The sequence below is a fragment of the Trichosurus vulpecula genome, chromosome 1, assembly GCF_011100635.1.
Source record: "Trichosurus vulpecula isolate mTriVul1 chromosome 1, mTriVul1.pri, whole genome shotgun sequence".
In the NCBI taxonomy this organism is placed as follows: Eukaryota; Metazoa; Chordata; class Mammalia; order Diprotodontia; family Phalangeridae; genus Trichosurus; species Trichosurus vulpecula.
In genome coordinates, this window is record NC_050573.1 from 460970628 (window position 1) to 460993586 (window position 22959).

The following is a 22959-nucleotide window of genomic DNA, read 5'->3' on the forward strand; positions in this document are numbered from 1 at the left end:
ATCCACTGTGCCACCTAGCTGCCCCAAAACAAACAAACAAAAAACCAGCCTGCTACATGAATTACAAATACTTTATTTCAATAGTTCATTACTTGAAGGTAGCAATCTAATATGTGAGAGGACTCTCTAATGTTGCAGTCCCTCTTATTCATTCTTGCACTATTCTTATCCATGTCTTTCTGAAAAAATTTCACAGAAAACCCACCCAAAGCACTAGGATTCAATTGCACCTATTTATGTGTAAGGCACTGTGCTAAGTGCTAGAGATAAAAGACAAAATGAAGTTCATTTAACGTTTTGTGAAAACCAAAGTAGTACGAAGGCCGTCTCTCGTTCCTCACTCTTGACACCCTATAGGAATGCTTCCTTTTCTATCCACATACATCCTTAATATCTTTTGCACTCTTTCAGGCATCTCATTGTTGTTAATACACTGAAGCCTACTTTTATCTCACAGTGCAATTTTCCATTGACCTTTGGGTCACGTGCAATTTTGATTCTTATGAAATCATTGTCCAGCCATGATTCAGGGCTGAATATCATTAGTGGGAGCATGTGTGCTAAAAATATGGGTGAGTAGGCCAGGATCATTGAAAACTCTGTGAATTTTCCCAAATCTGATCCCATTCAATCTTCTATTCAAAGCTAGGCTGGGCTCATTGTCCATTTACAGCACATGACCAACACTAAAATATATGTGTGTGTATATGTACATATACGTGTATATATAGATAGATAGATATAGATAGATATATAGATATATATATATAACACTGCCTAGTACATTCCTTAGAAGTTACAAACTTTTTCTTTCCTCAGACACTATATGCCATTCTCAATAGAAAAATTTCTCATTTCAAAGAGAGAAAAGCCATTTGCCACAGATTCCACTATAACTAAAGGGTCTAGAACTCACTGCCAATGATACCAAAATTGATATCCTTTTCCTTCCGTTAAAACCACCTTGGCAGGAAGTTATTTCTGGTAATCTGTCTAGTGTCTGCTCTTCCAGAGTACATTCTCAAGGTGAAGTATAAAGATGCCCTGTTATAGGATAAGGACCCATGTCTTACTGATGGCATTCTCTTTTGGTATATAGATAATTGGATTTGATGGTTTTAATTAAGCATAGTAAAATAGGTGGTGAGACACAATTTTGAAAAAAGCAGAGAGTTAAATGAAACTAACGGAAGGACTAAAGAATTCCTCCACCTTGATCTCTAAATGAAGACAATTATCACTGACAAGCTTCTAGATTAAAATTTCCCAAACTAAGTTGCGTAAAATATTAGTGTTCTACATGATATAAATTAAAGTTCTGTGAGAATTTCAATGTTGACAATATTCTTCCCCTCTAAGATTTGTGGGAAAACTTGTATTAACTGCTCCAGGATGAAGTAAGCAGAACCAAGAGAAGAATTTACACAATGATATAAAAGAAAACACTGAAAGATTTCAGAACTCTTCAGTGACCAAGCATAAACTCAAAAAGCATATCCCCAGCCCTCAGGAGAGGTGGTAGACTAGAAGTGAAAAATAAGGTATATGTTTTCAGATATGACCAATGTGTTTTGCTAAATTTTATTTGTCACAAAGGAGAGTTCCACTAGAGAGTCTGTGGAAAGTAACATAAGTGATGTAAAAAAGCATCACTAAAACATTAAAAATACAATAAAATGTTAAGAAAATACATAGATATTATCATTTACATTGCCTAAATTTTTCTGTATGAAAATAGGGTTAACTTTTTCTGTCTCATGACAAAATTTCCTCAACCCTCCTTTATCCTCAGGGGAGAGAGGATAATCCATAAGCACCACAACTCCCTAGAACAGCAGTTATGAGTTCTGTCAAAACATTTCAAGTTCAGAAATATTTCATGGTCAAATCAGTTTAGCAAGTACAGCTCTAAGTCATCAAGGCAGGACGGAAATGTAAGCATTGTTTCTAAGTCATTTACTCATCTTTTTTTTTTTTTCAGTCAATGCTCCGTGTACAACGTGTTTAACTGTATCTGTGTACAAATGCAAATTTAAAGTTATAGTGCAAATAAAATATCCTTCCACTACCATAATCTACCATACTATATAGTATCTTCCACAACAGGGGTTCATAACTTACGGACTGTGAACTTTTTTTTAATATTTTGATAACATGTTTCAGTAATTGGCTTGCTTTGTAAACCTATATATTCTATGCTTAATATACTCTCTCAGTGCTGAGAATAGCACCTGACACAAAGTGCTTAAAAAAGGCTTGTTACCTTGACTTACACATTTAAAAATATTATTCTGAGAAGGGGTCCATAAGCTTCACCAGCCTTCCAACAGGTCCATGACACAAAGAGGTCTACAACACACACAAACTTTAAGAACTTCTCTCTCCTTCTCCTCCTCTTCCCAATCCACAACAATGGGTCTTCTTGGACGGAGTTTAAGTCAAGTCTAAGGCTCTTCCATTTCTATTCTGTCCTCGTCAGGGTTCACATGTTTTGACTACTCCCATTCCCCAATCTTCTTCTACATAGGTAATCTTGAGTATCTTTCTCTAGTTTTCTATCTCCAGTTTCATACTGGACATTTTTCTGCTTCATAGCCCATTGTCTTCTCAAATTCAACAAGTCCAAAAACAAACTCAGGTAGGAATATCAGGACTTGTTTTATGCAGGTGGGACTGGTCTTTTAAAGAGCCTCAGCTCTCCTTGTCACCTTTCTTGCCTTCCTTGTCACCTGAGGCACAAAAAAGCCCAGCCTTTAGAGTCGAGTGTTCAATTTAGTATTCATGCTAAGTTTTAGCAAAATTCCTACTTTTACAAGGGACTCCTTTCTGACCTAGTTCACCATTGTAAATGCAGAGCCAAGAAAAAATAAGCCATTTTATCTGAATTGCTTTCTTTTTGACTTTAGCTACCTTTTGAGTTGTCACTTTTATTGCATTTTATGGTTCATTAAGTGTCTTAGTGCATTTGAATACAGATCATGAATCACTATGTTGGCCTGAATCTGGCTTAGCCCAGAATATCCCCCAAACTTACTGTCTCTGTTAATGACACCATTCTACCTATTACTCAGGAAGCCATTTGCCATGAACTCCCTTTTCTCACCTCTTCCTCAACTCCTATCATTCAGGTGCCTTCTGCCACTTTTTCCTACTACAACTGTTTCACATGATAGAGTGGTCTGATCCTTTACCAAGGCTAACCCCTGTACTTGTTCAAGTGATCTCCTTCCAACAGATTGTCCCTTCTGCCACCCCTACTTTCACTTATTTTTATTTTCTCTCTCTTTACTGGCTCATTTCCTATTTCCTACACACATGCCTTTGTGTCCCCTATCCTTAAAAAACCCTCACTTGACCTTTCCATCCCTGCTACCTATCATCCTATATCGCTTCTGCTCTTTGTAGCTAAACTCCTCAAAAAGGTCATTTACAATATAGTGCCTCTACTTTCTCTCCTCTCACTTTTTTTTTTGGGGGGGGGGGTGAGGGGGAGGTGAGGCAACCAGGGTTAAGTGACTTGCCCAAAGTCACACAGCTAGTGTCAAATGTCTGAGGCTGAATTTGAACTCAGGTCCTCCTGACTCCAGGGCCAGTGCTTTATCCATTGCTCCATCTAGCTGTCCCCTCTCACTCTCTTCTTAACCCCATCCACCAAAACTGCTCTCTCCAGTTACTAATGATTTTAGCTGCCAAATCCAATGGCTGTTTCTCAGTTCTCATTCTCCTTGACCTCTGGGCATCCTCTGACACTGTTGATCAGTCCCTCCTCTTTGATCCTCTCTTCTCTCTAGGTTTTTAGGACACCACTCTCTCCTAGTTCTTCTTCTCCCCATGTGACTGCTTGCTCTGCTGGATGTTCATCCTGATCACACCCTCTAATCAAAGGTGTCCCTCAGGGTTCTGTTCAAGGTCCTCTTCTCCACTGCCTCCATACTACTTCACTTGATTTAATTACTATCTCTAAGCTGATGATTTTCAAATCTACCTTTCCTACCCCAATCTCTCTGCTGGCCTCCAATTCTGCATTTCCAATTGCCTTTCAGACATCTTGAACTGGATATCCAGTAGGTATCTTAAACTCAGTATGTCCAAGACAGAACTCATTATCCTTCCCCTTAGACCCTCCCCCACCACCTTCCTTAAAGGGCAATATCATCCTCCGTCCTTCAGGCTCTCAGCCTAGGAGTCAACCTGGATTCCTCACTATCTCTCACCCCAGCACATCTAATTTATTGCCAAGGCCTGTCAATTTCACCTTTGAAGCATCTTCCCAATACATCCACTTCTGTCCTCCAACACTGCCACCACTCTAGCACAGGCCCTCCTCACCTCACACCTTAATTACTACAACAGTTGATGATAGGACTGCCTGCCTCAAGTTTCTCCTCAACTCCAATCCATTCTCCATTCAGCCACTAGAGTGATTTTCCCAAAACACACGTGTGATCCTGCCACCACCCCCCCCCCCACCCCACTCAATAAACTCCACAGGCTTCAAATTGCCTCCAGCAATATAAAATATTGCAAATATAAAGTGCTCTGTTTGGTATTCAACGTCCTTCACAACCTAGCCTTCTCCTACCTTCAGTGACACTGGCCTCCTGGCTATTCCATGAATAAAATATTCCACCTCTCAGTTCAAAGCACTCTGGAATGCTCTACCTAATAACCTGCCTCCCTTCCTTTAAGTTCTAACTAAAACCCCACCTTGTATAGGAAGCCTTCTCTAACCCCTCTTAAATCTAGTGCTTTCCTTCTTTCAATTGTTTCCTATTTATTCTGTATATAGCTTGCTTTGTAAAATTTACATGCTGTCTCTCCCATTAGATTGTAAGCTCCTTGAAGACAAGGACTGCTTTTTTCCTCTTTTTGTATCCCCAATGCCTTGCACAATGCCTGACACATAGTAGGCTCTTAATAAATGTTTATTGATAGATTTGATTTTAACTTCCGCTTTCCTTCATTTCCTATGAAGCAGTCAGTCGGCCATGTAGAAGTGTCGATTCTTCTTTCAAAGTGTCTCTTATTCAACCTTTCTTCTCTAGCCACACTAGGATCACTCTAGTTTGGGCCTTCCTTCCTCCATGTTTGGATTTCTAGAATAATCACTTAACTGGTCTCCTTGCCCCCAGTATTTTCCTCACCAATCAAACCTATGCCATTTTTAGGATTCACTCTACTACTCAAAAATTTTCAATAGCTCCCCATACACCACAATCAGCAAAGCAGGACAATTTTCTGGGTGGCAAAAAGGTAACAACTTGCTGTCAAGAGGACTGAAAAAGGTGCCAGCCTCTCTCCCTTTCTGAGGTTGCCTGTAGCCAGCTGATAAAGACAAAGGTAACAGCTCAGGCTTCTGAACTCACGTCTCCTAAAATGGCTCTTGTGCAGCAAAGCTGACTGCTGAAAGGAGACAACGAGGGAGCCAGATGGGACCTTTACAGCTGAACAATTTAGCTCTGGAGTATCTGATTACCTACGTGGCTTTCCAGGGTGTCTATATTTGTATTTCCTTGTGTTGTATGTTTCCCTGGAGACAGTCTTATGCAGTGAGCTATACTGTAAGTTGCTAAAAGTACTAAGGCACAGCATATACCACGGAGCTGGGCAGTGATAGTGCAGGGTCACAAACATCAGTTACATCTTTAACAATTTCCAAGCCCTTCCTTATTCACACAGACACGCCTGGGTACAAAGAGTCATGGAATCCTGCCACCTATGAGACAAAGTTCAAACTCCTCAGTTTGATTTTCAGGGTTAGCTACCTTTCTGAATTTACCACCCATTACTCTCTATTAGGAACCTTCTATTCCAGCTACTTTTTTCCTCACTTGGAATTTTCCAACCATATCATTTTTAAATCTATACTCTTCTCCACTGTTCATGTGCTACTTGTTCCTTGGAAATATTCTAGTCTCCCAGTTCAACAATTCCCATGAATTGCTCTATTTTTAGCCACCCACAGGCATGGTAGCATCTACATACCACATCACCATCTAGATCTGTGCTACCTTCATTTTATTGAACTCTGAAATTCCTTTAATCCTATCTTTCAACTCTATTATCATCCCTCATATTCTCATCCCTGAAGAATAGAGGGTTCTTCTCTTTGCAGAAGTTAAACATTCTACTTCTGCCCTGGATCCTATTCCACCCCACATAACTCCCCATCTCATCCTCAACTTCTCTTTATTCCTTAACTCCCTTCCCTGCTACTTAAAACCATGCCTAGGTCTGTCCTACTTTAAAAAAGCCTTTTCTTAGTCCTGCCAATCTTATCATCATATATTTATCTATTTCATCTCACTAAACTCCTATAAAGAATCATCTACGCCCTTTGCTTCTATGACCTCAGTGCCAACTGGCTTCTTAGCCCCTAATTAAGTTGTCAGACTGCAAACCTGGCATCCAATCCCACTACTCCATTACTGTTTTCTCATTTTTCAATTAAATTTTCTTTGTTATTATGAACTTGATCACCAAAAACAAAAATTCTCAAATTATTTTTTCTAAGGGTTCCAAATTTCTCTTCACTCAATTGTTTTATGGCCCTTTCTCATTCCTCATCTTAATTGACTGCTTTGACTCTTTTGACAGTCAACCACTATAACATGAAGGCAGAATTCATGATTTCAAAGAAAATCATAAATGTGCCTGAATGGTTCAGAATCGCAGGATATAAGGAATTCTCTAAGCAGAAGGCAGAGGAATTAAAGCATTTATTCAAGCTCCAAAGTAGCAGACCCACGGACCAATGTTCCCAATTCGATATGCTGGCCAAAAGCTTCCAGGCCCAATAAGTCTGCCTCACAATAGTAACCAGGAGGTTACAGAAAAATATTACAACAGTAAGCCAAATCATATTCGTGCTTCCCCCCAATAAGAAGATTACCCACTGGCCTCAAGCCCTTGCTCAGCACTCTTCAGTCTGAACGCAGGTCAGTCCTGCTCTCAGCAGCACCTGCTGCTTCAGCTTCTTCTACTTCAGCTTCTGCTGCTGCTTCCGCCACCCCTTCTCCTTCTCCTTCTCCTGCCTCCACCACGTCTAAATCTCCAAGCTGTGCTCTCTCTTTTTATACAGTCGTTAGATGTCATCCAATCGACTAGAATGTCATCTGAGCAACCAGGACCCAGGTGCCCACTATTGGCTCTGGTCCCAGCACCTCCCCCCAGGACCTGGGGGCCTCACACCCTTTTCGGCCCAGCACCCAGGAGCTAGGGGTTTGGGGCCGACTTGGGAGTGAAGATATAACCAGACCTCCCTTCATGGCCCCACCTGGAGCCTCACCTGAAGCCTATTCAAATGGGGGGGGTGGGGGGGGGAGAGCTTCTCATTTACTGATTGCCTTAACAACTACCCTCTCCTTCCTTTGGTTTTCATGACACGTCTATCTCCTGGTTCCTTCTATATCTACTTTGCTACACATCTCCTGCCTGGTGAATTTGGGGTCCTCAACACTATGAACCAGGCTATCTCTTCTGTCCATATACTCTCATGGTAAAGATGGCTAATTTTTATAAGTACAGTTCTAATTTCTCTCCTGAATTCCAGTCCAACATTACCAACTGCCTGCTAGACATCATTTCCTAGATGTTCCACTGGCATCTAAAATTCTAAGTCCAAAGCAGAACTTCTCTCTCCCTCTAAACTCACCCTTCTTAACATCCCTATTTCTGTTGAAGGTTCATAACCCTGGAATCATCCCTATAACCCTTCACACCTTCTTCTATATCCAATCAGTTCTTTTGTCATATTTGTTGATTTTACCTCTACAGTATCTCTTACAACTATCCTCTTTTTTCTATTCATTTGCTACCCTAGGTCAGTCCTTCATCACCTCTCACCTGGACCACAAGAGCCTGTAACGGTCATCAGGGCAGGATTTTTTTTTTTTTTTGCTGTCAAGTGCCTTTAATGAGTCTGCCTTTGTTTGAATGGGGCAGGTAAAGAGACATATTTTGTCCTGGAGTGTTTCTCAGCACTAAGACAACTGAGTCACTGATTTGTATATGATGTGTTGCTTTCTCACACTTTGGTTTTCCACCCCCTGGATGGTGAACCTCAAGCCCCCAGGGTCCTGAACAGGGTATATGTACTGGAAAGTTAGCGTTTGACTTTTGGGGGTACACTCATTGAAAGAGTGACAAGATTGGGCAAGCTGTTGAAAAAGCCCCCGCTCCCCTAGGCTTTGATAACCCAAACAGACAGGTGTTGGTGCTTCTCTGGCAACTATGTATTGCTATGGATAGACTGGTTTGTGTTATTTGCTCTGTTTATATTGTATGCTTGTAATTTCTGTTTGTATTTGCCCTGAAGTTCAGGGGGCTGATCTTTTCCCCCTGCAATAAGTGAATTATATATGTATGTTTAATTAAACTGAGATTGTTAATCCCTTAAAGTTGCTTTCCTTAGAGAAACAGATCAAAGAACCTGTGTTGGCAGCCCTTCTGTGTGCTGGTCTTGTTGGGTCTTACACAGCCACAGTATCTGCTAGCAACATTGTGGTTACAGAGCCTGTCCTAAATAGGCATCCCTGTTTCCAGTCCCTCTCCTCTCCAATTCATCCTTCTAAAGTTGCCTAATTAGATGGCAGAGCAGATGGGCTTCTGGCCCCAGACAAATAAAGACCTGATTTCAAATCCCACCTCAGACATTTACTATGTAATCCTGGGCAAGTCACTTAACATGTCAGCTTCAGTTTCCTAATTTACAAATTAATATGTAAAAATTTGTAAATCTTATAAAATTTGTAAAAAAAAAGAAAAAAAAAAGCACCTCTCAAAGTATAATGAGAATCAACTGGGATAATATATGCAAAGCACTATGCAAATCTCAAATGTTAAATAAATGCTACCTACTATTAGTATTTGAATATTATTGTTCATCATCAAAAATACAGGTCTGCCGATGTCACTCCCTTGCTTACTTCTGTGAGTAAAGTATTAGGTGTAATAGAAAAACCAACAACGCTTAAAAGTAATTAGGTGTAGTGTAACTCAGTGAGAGGTAGAGGAAAGAAATATTTTTTCAAAAATGAAGACTTCATTGGCTCCTTTACTTCCTCTAAGAGAAGAGACTTTGGCATTTAAAGCACTCTATCATCTAGCTCCAGGCAGTCAGGTGGCTCAGTGGATAAAGCACTGGGCCTGGAATCAGGTGCCTAAGTTCAAATCCAGCTTCAAACACTTACTAGCTGAGTGACCTGGGCAAGTCACTTAAACTCCATTTGCCTCAGTTGCCTCAACTGTAAAATGGGGATCATGGAGAAGGAAATGGCAAACCACTCCAATATCTTTGCCAAGAAAACCACAATATGGTCCCAAGTTGTACACTACTAAAAACAACTTAACAGCAACAATCATCTAGCTCCACCTACCTTCCAAAGAGTGATTTCAAATTGAATCTGTTTATCTATTCTATATTTCAGCTAAAATAGCCTAATGTCCTGCCTGACATGCCATTTCTCATTTCTGGATTAGAATATACTCCCTCCTCACTTCTGTCTCTTAAAATCCTATTGTCCTTCAAGGCACAGCTTGCATGCTACCTCTGGTGAGAAATCTTTCTTAGTCCCCTTCACCCTCAGCTATCAGTTTGATCAGTTTGATCAAATCTCAAATTATCATATCACTTAACTGTATAAATGATGTATCCCCCTCCCAGTAGAATCAAGGGAATGACAACTTTGTTTTTGTCTTTGTATCCCCAGCATCTGGAATAGTGCCTTACACATAGTAGGTACATGCCTATTGCATTGATACTTTCCAAACTTCCCTCTACCTGGCCAAATCTTCACTAATCAGCTAGCATTTTACATCTCAGTTCATCTATAAGCTCTCACTAGTTAAACCTGACCAAGATAGCCTTTCCCATTAGAATTTCTATAGCTTACTGATGCATACCATTACTGAACTATTTAGTGAGTATAAGTCTTGTCTAACTAATCATAAGTTTTTTAGCAAGTACAGTTTGTAGCTTATACTATTTCTTTAATCTCCTACACGGCTTTAGCAGTGTGTTATACCAGTAGAGGATAAAAATACTGGTTGACTAATATACTGATTATTACTATATTCAATACCATAATGCATATATTGAGCACCTACTACATAATAGGGCACTTAACCCACCTTTTTTGTTTTTTACCTTGTTGGGATGTCACGAGGAAAGCAAGTGCTAACAAAACTTCAAGGCAGTTAAGAGTTCAAAGTAAACTGGTATTTCATTTTGGAAAAAAAAAAACAAAAATATTTCCAACAATTTTGAGATTCCATAACCAGAATCAAAGTAAACAGAGTAAATGTTTTACTCTAAGACTTTTTAAAGAGGTTACTGTCACAGTATGATTATTGCTTCTAGGTGTCAAAAAGTACTGTGTCAACAACTAGCCACCAAACCACCTGGAACAATTTTAAAAATCAAGTAACTATCTTTACTTATCCTAGTCTAGTATATGAAATTATCTATTATGTAACTTTTGAAAAAAGTTTTGAAAAAAATGTTCTTCTACTTCTGAGTTTAACTACACCTAAACTACTTTTAAGCATTGTTGGTTTTTCTACCAGGCCCAATATTTTACCCAAAAAATCAACAGTGGGCTTTTCCTCAAGCTGAATATCAACACTGCCCCTTTAAAAGAAGAGGCTAGAAAAGACTCCTAGATTCTAATAGCAATAAAAATGTAACAAAGCATCAAAAATAGGGGGGAAAAGTCAGACAATATTTTTATTTTTAAATATTGTAAAAATTCATTGTGCTAACTCCAAAATCAAAGGATAACTGTTTAAGATGTTTGTTACATAATTACCCAAAAAAATACACTATAAAAAAGGATTTGTTCCTATGCATTTTGAGGTTTCCCTATATATTAATTTTATTACAATTCAGAGTCTTTAGAACAAAACAGACCTAAAAAAATAATAAATGTGACCCACACAAAACTGCATTGTCTTCTCAGAAAAAAAAATGGTAAGATTACTTCATTCCTCCATGAAACCACTGAAATTAAAAAATACTGCAGTATTTTCTAACAACAACAAAAAATTATCAGGAACCAGAAAAATAACAAAAGTTCCCTTTTCCTGTAAAGTTCAAAAGCAGGCTAATTTCCCAATCATTTCTGAACACAAAAATAAATTAAAATACATACCAACTTCATTAAAATCTTCAAAGGTGATTTTGCCTGTGGATTCTCGGTCATAATCTTTAAGAATCTTTAGTACATCTGCTTTTTTCACATCAAACCCCAAGGCTCTCATTGCCACCTTTTGGAATAAAACAGAAATACAAACAAACTATCAAAATGAAAAAGGCATACATTTTTCCTCTCCCTTCCTTAAAAAAAAAAAAAAAATAAAGATTTCTAACTTTAAAAGACAAATACAGCACATAGATGACCCATAAAACCCATAAAACCAAAGAAAAGTAAACAAAATATGGATGAACATAGCTTCAATTTCAAAAAACTAGCTAATAAAATTATTTTAATAGTTACTTCCACTAGTGAAGCCAAATGACATCTCATGCTATGTTTCTCTATAACTCAAGCAATCAACAAATACTTATTGCCTAGCTACTATGTTCAAAACAAAAATGCTACACATATATCTGTCTTAAGGAGCTCAAAAATCAGAAGCAAACATAACAAACTGAAAATTAGATTTAAAAAGTAAATTACAATAATAACACACGTATATGCCACTTGATCATTTAAAAAGAACTTTCCTTACAATCTTTATTTTCAAGATGATACTAAAGTTTACAAAGGCTAAGTAATCTGTCTACTGAGCATAAGAGACAGGACATATTTTATAAAGTTTATATGGAGGACAGAAGGATCTTCATTGATCGAGAATGGGATAGGGAGGGATTTTTTAGGGCATCTGAGGTAAGGAGAACAAGCAAAGGCAAACAGAAAAGCACAAGGCTTATTTAAGAAATTAAAAGATAAATATGCATAAAGGAGAGAGTTTGCATTGGGGGGATAAGTGGGGGAAAAAAAGCTAGGAAAGAAGGCTGGAACTAAAATATGAAAAATTTTGAACGCAACACTAAAGAGTTAGTCTACAATCCATTGGGACTCACTGAAGATTTTTGAGCACGGCTAGTTTTATGACAAAACGTATAGCATTTCAGAAAGACCAACCTGATGGCAGTAAACAGGGCAGATTATAAAGGAAATGTCATTATTAAAGCATCCTCCTCTTTATTAAGGCAACCTCTTCAAACTGAAGCCCAGAAAAGTTAAAGGTAGGTTTGCCAAAGGTCATATAATGTCATAGCCAGGACTACAACTCAAGTGTACTAGCTCCTACTCAATGTTCACCCACATTTCATTCCAAATATTATGACTTTTCCCACTGAGAATATGGAAATCCCCTTAATCTAATCCAAAAATAAATGTCTTAAAAATGCTTTTGCAATGATTTGCAATTTAAAGTGATTACAGTAATCATATCTAAATATTTGTACACATTTTTATTTTCCTTTCCTGTAAGGCTATAACAATATAAGTACCCCAAAAATGCCATTTTTTCCATCTTTTCAAGCACAAGATCCCCCACACACATACATACACACACACACACACACACACACAAATTCCATATTCCTTTCATATTTGTAAATTAAACTAATAATTTAACTGAGAACTGGTAGCATAGCGGATAATGTTGGATTTAGATTCAAGAAGATGAATTTAAATGGTGCCTCAAAATCTTACTGTGTGATCCTGAGCAAAACTCTTAGCCTGTCAAATGAGCATAATAATAGCACCTCACAATATTGTTGTGGAGATCAAATAAGATAATGTATATAAAGGCTTTATAACGTTACAATGCCATTAAAATGCTAGATATTATCAATTTATTTAGACATTTCTTTCCATAAGCATCAATAACATTAATCAGATATCACATAAGTACTTTGTTCTTTACTAGAGAGTACATGCATGTGCACACTCTTGCACACACAATACATATGTACATGCACAAGAGTACAGTATCCCAAAAGTCAGACTTTTGGAATCCCATATATATGAAATACCATGTTTGTGCCTGTGCACACCTGCAAGCATATATGTATACGTGTGTGTGCATGTGTGTGATCACTTTCATGCTTCAAAAGCAGAATATACAAGAGTTTGGGCCTAATTAAAAGCAGAGACTTTGAAAGCAAAAAACTCTTTAAATGACAAATAAAATACTTAAGGGCTAAATAAATACTTGCAGATTAACAGTTTAAAATCCTCTAATATTGTTACTGAAAAGTATGTACTTTTCGTAGTAATGATCTTTTATAACCTAAAATGCTGTTAATTTGTATCACCCCAAGGCTTAGCATATTGCCCCTTAGACAGGAGGTATAACACTCTATGCCTTTGAATGACTGATCTCACTATATAGAAATTATTTCCTAAAAAAAAAAAAAGATATGTTAGGATACCATTAAGTAACAAGGTAGTACAATACTGCAAAAGCTGTATCATAACAGTTGAATTCCAAAAACAGATAAGTATAAAATTAGTTAGAAATCAGTTTTCAGGTCACTACCAACAAATACAAACTAACTTTTAGAGAATTAATTTTACCTTCAATTCATGATAATCTATTGCTTCATCTTTGTCTGTATCAAATAATTCAAAAGCATCTTTTATTTCTTGCTTCTGTTCTTCAGACAGCTCTCGTCTTTTTTTCCTTTTTGTTTTGTCTACTACAAGCTCATTTCTATGACATGAAAAAGAGAAAGCAAACAGAAAATCGTGTAGTCCACTTTTAACTTTCCTTTGCATTCATCAATAATCAAAATAAAATTGGCGGGAAAAATAACCAAATAAATATCAGGATGATTTTCCCAATTTCTACAACTATTTTGAGAGAACAAAGATAGAACAAATTGCCTTTTTAGGACTTAATTGCCCTCTCGTACCCTTTCACATCCCTGCTGTTAATTAACTCAGTCTACCAAAACAAAAGAGCCAAGAAAACTTAAGAGATACTATACTAAGAGAAAATGTCATTGTCCTTCTTTCTTTTAACATTGTTGCAAATAAAGCAACAGCCTGAGAGCTCATGTGATACAGTAGCTTTTCTGAAGCCAGGTAAAAAAAAAATTGTCCAAACTTAAAACTTTCATTCCAGCCTTCTGTAGCATTTACAACAGCATAAAACTAATTCCAAGGATAATCAAAAGTAACTTAATTAGATATTGACTCACTTTTGCTTGTGGCTAAAATTAATTTCTACTTTATCTAAGTAACATAATCTTTAAAGGGATCCATGAAATCAATTAACACCAAATATTTTGGCATACTAGCCTGCAAAGTTAGTTACACATCTTAAACACTTGTTTTTCCCTGAATAACAAAAATCAACTAAAATTTTATTAATATTAAACATATGTCCATGTTATATGTACAAAATGCAAATAAAACCTATGATATCCAGTTGAAGGACAATGTCTTCTGGAAAGGCTGACATGATAAAAACGAAACTGAATTTATCTTATTATGGAAATAAAGTATCAAAAAGCCTAAACTGACTTCGTCATTTAAAACTTCTAAAATTCCAAAGAAATAAGAATGCAGCATTATTATAACAGGCACGTTTTCAAAGGTAAAGAATTTTCAATAAAAACTCTAAGATGGCTAAATTAGTACAGCTTCTAATCCCATACTACAGTTAAATTTGTTATGCCTTCTACAGCATAGGTGTGACTAGAATGAAATCTCCCAGGAGGATCAATCATACAGTTAGTTTCATGGATCTGAGGATAGTGTTACCTTCAAAATCAGAGCCTGTAAAATTTCTTCTTGACTTAAGAGGTCAAGGCCATAGTTCTGTTTGACTACTGATACCCCATATCAAAGTATTGCTCTGAAGAACAGTTGATAAAACCAATAGAAATCTCTGATTGGTGGGGAGGGGGGAGAATGATGTGTGATGGGGGGAAAAAGAGACAGAGAAAGGAAAAGACAGAGGGGAGATCTGAGTAAGGATATTAGGGGAGACATTCGTTTTAATAAAATAATCAAATTTGTGGAGTGAATGACGTTAAGGGGCTCTGCCCCTTAAAAAAGTAGTCTCTACTGCCTCGCATATAAAAGGTGAAGGGCAGAAATCGTCAAGAAACCCGGATTTTTAATAAAAGGGCCCAAGTTTAAAATTCCTTTGGTTACTAAGGCATGAATGAAATCACTTTACCCCTCTGGACTTGTTTTTCACCTTAAGAATTAAAGGATAAACTAAATGATTTCTAAAGTCTCTTAACAAAAAAGTTCGTAACCTGGGGGGAGGGCATGAATTGACTGACATTTTGATACTATTTCATTATTATTGGTTTCCTTTGTAGATCCTTTATTTTATGCCTTTACAAACATTCTGAAGAAGTCCACAGGCTTCACCAGTTTACCCTCTGAGTACATACCCCTCCAAAAAATGGGCTAATAGGAAGCTCGGCTTCAACATTCATGCAACACGTTAAGGGTCACGAAGCATTTTTCCCAAGTGCGATCCTTCTAGTTCTAAATTTATCACTTTATCATGGTATTAACTGAATGGGGAAGGAATGCGAGGGAGCCAGAAATAAAAACAAAGACCAAACTGTCGTGGGAAAAACCAAGATGGAGAAGTCAAGACGACGTCAGCGCCGCCGGAGGCTGGGGCGGTTTTGTTTGGTTTTGTTTTTTAACGGCAGGGTGGACATATGTGCCGGGGGCCGGGGAAGAGGAAGCGTCTGCAACGCGACCAGCGGAGGAGGCCGAGGCATTCAACAGCCGGGCCCGAGTTCTCGCGATACTTCGCTGAAGGCGACAGCCTCGGCCTCGGTCCTGGGCGCTTCGCCCAAAAGCACAGGGGCTCCCGCAGCGTCTGCAGCTTCTCCTCACCCAGTGCGGGGTGAAGGGCGGTCTAACCGCAGGGGGCCTGGCCGCAGGTTTCTCGGTTTCCGCGGGCCGCCTGCCTTCCCGCCCCTTCGCTCCCCGCCTCCCTTCCTCCTGCACCGCCCCCTCCCCGCAAGACCGCCGGTGGGACCACGCTCCGGGGCGTGAGGGGGAAGGGGGGAGCAAGGCCGCCCCCTCTTTACCGACCTCAGAGCTAAACTCATTTTCTCCTTGGACAGAGAGGCTTTCGCCACGGACGAAATCACCCCCCGCCCCAGGCAGCGCCGAGTCCTCCAGCCCAACACCAAGCGCCCTTCTGGAAACGCCACAGCCTCTAGGAGGTCGCTACAAACACCACCCCAGCTGCCGGCCTCGATTGGTTGAAGTCCCTTTCTTTCAGGTGTTTTTGTGCGAGAGTCGAGCTAAACTCTGGTTTTCATTGGACAGAGTCGTGTGTCAATCCTAAGGATTTCCCCGCTGTCCTATCCGGACCCGCCTCCCTCCTCTGCTACATTGGTTGGATCACAGGCCGGATGTGTTTTCCCAAAACTCTTTGCGGGGGCGGTCAGAACGGGGTGGGGGGGGAGGGGAGAGCGGTTACAGTTGGAAGTGGGAAGGGGCCGGGGGAGGGGCGGGGCGCCTTGGACCACGCCGAGGAGAAGGCGCGAGGTGTGGAACATGCCTGATAAACAATTGGCCTGCTCCAATAACGTCCTGCAGGCGAATAAAGAGGAGGAGGGAGAGGGGGAGATGCTGGGCCGACCGCCTGCTTTCTTTAGCACTTAGCCGCTAGTGAAAGGAGGCCTCCAACCTCTTAGGCCTAAGGTTGCACTGGAGGAAGACCTCATGTAAAAGGTTGAAGAAGAGGATGCCCTCAGTAAGAGGGCTCCCAATGTCTACTTCACAAACCTTTGCTCAAGTGACATTTACTGACTCGTTTTTACATTCGTGTAGGACTCTTCCTGACCTCATTTGGGTTCTTCTTGGCAAAGATACTGCAGTGCTTTGCCACTTCCTTTGTCATCCTTTTTGGACGGCAGTCAGATGCTAAGCGACTTAACCCAGGGTACACAGTCTGAGGCTGGATTTGAACTTAGGTCTTCCTGACTTCTAGGCCCAGTGCTTTATCCACTGAGTCATCAGCTGCCTTCCAAATGACATCGTTCATGGCCAGATCCTGAAAGGGGTTTCAGTTCAGTTCAATTTTACAAGCTTTAAGTCTATACTATAGCAAGACTTCATGGAGAAGTATAGAGAGCATATGATCAAACAATAAAGATTAAGGTCTGGTCATACAAAAAGACAGAAAACAGTCCCTGCTTACCTTTTTTTAATTGTGCACATTAGGTGATAAAAAAATGAAGTACTTCCCCATAAATATATTTGCTTATGAATTACACACAAGTGCTGCTGTATTAATAATTATATACAATATAAAACTTAAGCAGAAATAAAAATTTTAGAGGATGAGATAAAGATGACCCTAGAGCAGGGGTGAGGAACCTAGGTCTTCCGGTGCAGCTTTTTGACTGAGTCCAAATTTGGCAGAACAAATCCTTTTATTTAGGGGGTTCTGTGAAGTTTGCATTCAGCCAAAGGGCTGCACTTAAGTACCTAAAGGGCCATGTGTGTGGCCTTGAAGCCACAGATTTTCCCACCCCTGTCTTAGTGTCATTAGAAAGCCACTATAGCTTATTGAGTACAAAAGTGATGAGCTTTGGGAAAAGCGTTGGCAGCTATAGGGAAGATGAAGTGGGGAGGGACCTAAAGCAGGGGGAAAAATTAGAAGGCTGTTGTGATAGTCTAGGGAAAAGGTGGTGAGGGTTTGAACTAGAGCAGTAATATTAGAGAGAAGGTGTAGAAATGAGTGATTTGGAGGTAGGACAAGACTAAAAGATTAGTTGAAGGAACTGATCGTGTGTAGCCTGATGGAGAGAAAACCCTAGAGTGATAAACTAGCTGGAATAAAATATTTGAAGAGCTGTCATGTATCTTTCTTTTTCATATGTGTCTCCATTACTTAACAGTTTCTAGCACATGGGTTGGTTTGGCTGTTGTCCTTTGTGCTCAAAGAGGACCAAAATGACATCACTATGTTAGAGTCAAGTGTGTCTTACTGTGGCTGATCAGTCCAATACAAGCTCAAAATGCTCTACCACAGATGAGGCACAAATAGTCCACGTAAACATTTGGGGTGGGTACTCTAAGTTTGCCCGTCTCATGTTTCTTTTGAGCTACTGCAATTCTACTTTGTTCATAGAGCATAGTACCTTCTTTGATGAGGGCATGTAACACCCATATTGAAGCCCACCATTAATCCCCTTTGAGCCCACCATTAATCCCCTTTATATTCTTGTCTTTGTTCTTTTCCTACACCCTGAAATGGCTTGAAACAGCTTAAGGCGTAGTTCTGGGTAGATCGCCCAAGGCTAGTCCCCTGCCCCCCCCCTTTCTCCTGATTCAGCATTCTGTATATTCTCTCTACATCAGCATTATGTGCAAGGATCAGTTGCAGGGTAGGGTATGAGTTTATCTTAAGGAGAAACCCCCCCTGTTACCAACCTGGGTTATGGTGCAACCATTCTGCTGACCAAGCTAGGTCCCTCCACTCAGACCATAGCTGATCAAGTAGAGGTTACTTTCTGGGAAATTCCACCCTGTACCTGTAGCCAGAATGGACTTTGTTTTCTTTGAATGACTCAGCTTGCTTCGTTGAGCTTCCCTGGATGCTGGGGCTTGCTCTTCCGGGGCAGGACCAGACAACTTCCTGTGTGAGGAGTCATGGGGCTGGCTGAGGGGAGGTGTTAATGTCTATGCTAGGGGGAGGAGCCAACTCAGGAACCAATCGGCCCTGGTCATTCGGGCGGAGCTTGATGATGTCAAAAACCCTATAAGAGGGGAGAGGACAGCTTGAAGAGTTCTCTCTTTTCCTTTTCCGGTTGGAGCCAGCGACAGTTACATCGTCAGTTACAGCGACGGTTACATCGTCAGTTACAGTTGCAGCTTCAGTTACAGACACAGACACAGCTGAGGCAGGAGCTGCCAGTAGCAGAGCTGACCTACGGGAGGAAGCTGAACAAAGACTTCAGGCCAGTGGGTAATCTTATTACCATCGAGGGGGAAGCATGATTTTGCTTTACGCAATCATGCTTCTCTGTAGCCTCCTGGTTACTCTTGCAAGGCGTACTTATTGGGCCTGGAAGCTTTTGATCAACATATCAAAATGGGGCTTCTGGTTCATGGGTTGGTTACTGTGGAGCCTAAATAAATGTTTTGATTCTTCTGCCTTCTACTTTGAGAGTTTCTTATATCCGGCGGTTCCGAACCTTTCAGACATGTTTATGATCCTCTTTGAGATTATAAACTCTGCCCTCCTGATACAGTACCCTCCACCCCCTTGTCACAGGATGGTCGCACCCCTGTATCCTTGCGCCATATTCCCAAATTAGCTCTGAGCTATGGATCCAACCAATGGCTGATCTTTGCTTCTGTAGATCATTGCTTCTGCTAGCGGCCCTCCCTAATTGTGTAATTGTGGTTTTTCCCTTTATAAGCATTGTAGTTCCTCAGTTCAGGACTGCCTGATTTGAGTGTACTTTGAGTATGTACTCCAGGTAGTTGCGCACTTGGCCAATAAATCCACACTTAAATTTACCTTGAACCCAGGTCTCATCTCGCTGTTATTTTCTACACAACAGGCATGCCATGCTGGGCAGTATTGTGCCAGTGTCTCCCATGTCTCAGTCAATTCCAAAGATCTTCAGAGAGACCTTGAATGTCTTGGAATAGCTTCTCCTGGCCACCATGTGAGCACTCACCTTGTGTGACTTCTCCATAAAATAGTCTTTTTGGCAAACATACATTTGGCATTCAAACAATGTGGCCAGCCCGTTGGAATTGTACTCTCTGCAATAGAGTTTGAATGCTTTGCACTTTAGTTTGAGAAAGGACCTCAGTGTTCAGTATCTTCTCCTGCCGAGTATCTTCAAAATCTTCCTAAAACAATTCAAATGGAAGCAATTCAGTTTGCAGGCATGGCGATGGTATACTGTCCAGGGCATACACCAATGAGGTCAGTAAAAAGGGCTCTGTAGATCTTCAGTTTGGTAGGCAGTCTAATACCTTTTCTCTCTTACACTTTCCTTTGGAGCCTCCCAAACACTGAGCTGGTTCTGGTAAATGCATGTGTCAACCTCTTTATCAATGCATACATCCCTGGAAGGTATACTGCCAAGGTAAGAAAGTTTTCTATTCAAAATGTCCTCATTTGCTGTACCTGGTGGTTCCACATGTGGAAAGTGTGGTGCTGGCTGGTGAAGCACCTGTGTTTTCTTGGTGTTAATTGTTAGGCTAAAATTAGCACAACCAGCAGAGAAGTGACCCATACTTTGTTGCATCTCAGCTTCAGAGGTTGCATTGAGTGCACAATCATCTGCAAACAAAAAATCATGCACCAACTCTGTCTCCACTTTAATCTTGTAGCCTTTTCAGGTTGAATAATTTACCATCAGTGAAGTGGCTAACTTGATGCTGTGTTCATCCTTATTGAAGGCGTTTGACAATATTGCTGAAAACATCATGCCAAAAAGCATGGGAGCAAGCACACAGCCTTGTTTCACTCCATTAGTGACTGAAAGCATGAGAACGTTGTCCATTATCTAGAACCCCATGGAAGCATACCATCATGAAATTGATGTACAATACTGATGAACTTCTCTAGGCAACCAAATTTGATATTATTTTCTACAAGCCCTCATGACTGACAGTATCAAATGCCTTGGTCACATCGAATCGACGAACGTCGTATACAGACTGCTCTTCTGCTCCTGGTATTTCTCCTAGGGTTAAAATGCAGCAAACATATAAACCATTCCCCAGCCCTTTCTGAAGCCATACTGGCTCTCAGGTAGATAACCATCTTCCAGGTGAAGGATCAGCCTATTAAAGAGGTATCTGGCAAGAATTTAGAGATCTGAGAGCTCCACTGTGATTGTCACAGGACAATCTATTTCCTTTACCTTTATAGAAATGGGCAATGGAGGCATCCTTGAACTCCTGGGGGGATAAACTCCTCTTGCTATATAACATGGAAAATTTTAGTCAGGCTTTGTATGTTCAATGGAACCCCCACCTTGTAAATCTCAACTGGAATAGAATCAGCACCAGGTGCTTTGCCACAGGAGAAGAGCCTAATGGCATTCAAAATGTCTTCTTCAGTTGGAAATTTGTCTAGAGAAAGATTGACTTCAATCTGAGGTGCACAGTCAGTGACTTCACCTTTGATTGATAGTCTGTTGAGAACACTATGAAAGTGTTCAGCCTATCTCTCCAGGATCATATCCTTATCATTAATCAATGTGGCTCCATCAGCACTGAGTAGTTGAGATGCACCATCTGTCTGTGGCCCATAAATAACCTTCAGGGCATCATTAAAGTGCTTTGGATTGTGTAAAATTGAATTTCATCTGCCTTCTTACTGAGCCAAGAATCCTTCCTGCATCTCTCTAAGCTTCGCTTGTGCTTTACTTTTGATGGCATGAAATGCTGCCTTCTTAGAGATGGATGAACTATTCTGCCGATAAAACCTGTGGAGTTCTCGTTTTTCATTTAGCAGTTTCTGAATTTCCCCATCATTTTTGTCAAACCAGTCTTGATGTTTGTGAGTATTCTGACCCAGGTGAGTAAATGCAGTGCTGTATACCAGATCTCTGAAAGCTGCCCGCTCCTTTTCTGCTCTACTATTGCCAACTGTGTATTGGCTCAACTTTCCCTCCATGTTAGAAATAAACCGTTCCCCTTCAGAGAAGTGCTGTAATGTAGTACGTAGTAGGCACTTATTAAATGACTATAGATCATAGATTTAAAGACTTTCACTATCCTCTGGACCCTTTCCAACTTAGCAATGTCCTTCTTAAACTGTGGAGGTCAGAATTTAACCTGATTTTCCAGATAATATGTGTCAGGAAAGAGTACAGTGAGACTCTCACCTCTTGGAAACTATGTCTTACTTAATGTAGCCAAAGCCTACATAAGTTTTTGGGGCTACCACATCATCTTGCTGAATCATATTGAGCTCTAACTGCACTAAAACCCAGATCTTTTTCAGAACTACTCTCTGGCTGTATCTTTCCTTTCTTGTACTGGTGGAGTTGATTTTTTGTACCAAAGTATAAGACTAATTTACCTTTATTCCTATTGAATTTCATCTTAATAGATTCAGCCATGTTCTGTTGGCTATGGGGAGGGAGAGAGGAAGATTTGGGAAGGCAGCCGTAGTTTAGCATAAGTTGACATTAATAAAAATAAATCAGTTCCTAAAAAGGAACCTTTAATGGAAGTTCTAAAAAATAAAAGCTACTTGGTTCCCTGCAGTATGCACTCTGGTGGCCAAGAGGTTTCAGTACAGCATTTTCTCCAATATTAAAAAAAAAAAACTTTATGAAACTCCAATCCAATAGCACATTTAATGTCAAATTATAGAGCTGTGTTGGTAAGCAAAATGCGCTCCTTAGCACTTAGTTCAACAAGTGCCCTTGAAGAGTTTGGCTTTTGTTTGCTTTGAGTAATTTAGTGTATTTCATTGAGTCTTACTAAGTGCTAAGCCCCAGGTCCAAACCCCTATTAGGTGTAAAACCTATGTGGGTGTGGATTGGCAACTAAGGTGGGGCCCAAGGTGGGGCTAACTCCAGGGAGGGCCTAGTTTACATGTCTGGGACAGCAGAGGCTTTTAGACCATGTGGGTTTAAGTTGCCTCTTTGTGATGACGTGGGTGAGTCGAATGTGTGATTCACCCCTGACCCTGAAAAAGATATAAAACCAGGGGTTGGCTGTCTCTTCCTTGGAGCTCTTTGCCGCAGCGGTGGTGGCTTGCATAACTCTGGGCCAGCCCTTGTTCTGAGCTCCCAGGCTGAACCTAGATGTTGGTAACTATGAATCTGTATTTGGTCTGTCTGTTGATGTTTGTAATTTGTTTGTAATTTGCTCTGAAGTTCAGGGTGCTGGATTTTTCCCCTGAACTAAGTGAATGATATTTGTATGCTGAATTAAAGTAAGCTTGTCAACCCCTTCACCTTGCTTTCCT

General features: G+C 40.1%; 1 protein-coding gene across 1 annotated transcript in view; it reads right to left on the reverse strand.

The window, feature by feature from the left end:
* Positions 1 to 16415, reverse strand: part of CETN3 (centrin 3) — a 38394-nt gene extending 21979 nt beyond the window's left edge. The window contains exons 1-3 of the mRNA XM_036743277.1: positions 16086 to 16415; positions 13590 to 13725; positions 11151 to 11265 (exon numbers count right to left, since the gene is read on the reverse strand). Of these exons, the coding sequence (XP_036599172.1) occupies positions 11151 to 11265; positions 13590 to 13725; positions 16086 to 16102 (268 nt within the window). The 5' untranslated portion in view covers positions 16103 to 16415. The remainder of the gene's footprint in view (positions 1 to 11150; positions 11266 to 13589; positions 13726 to 16085) is intronic.
* Between the last annotated feature and the right edge of the window lie 6544 nt (positions 16416 to 22959).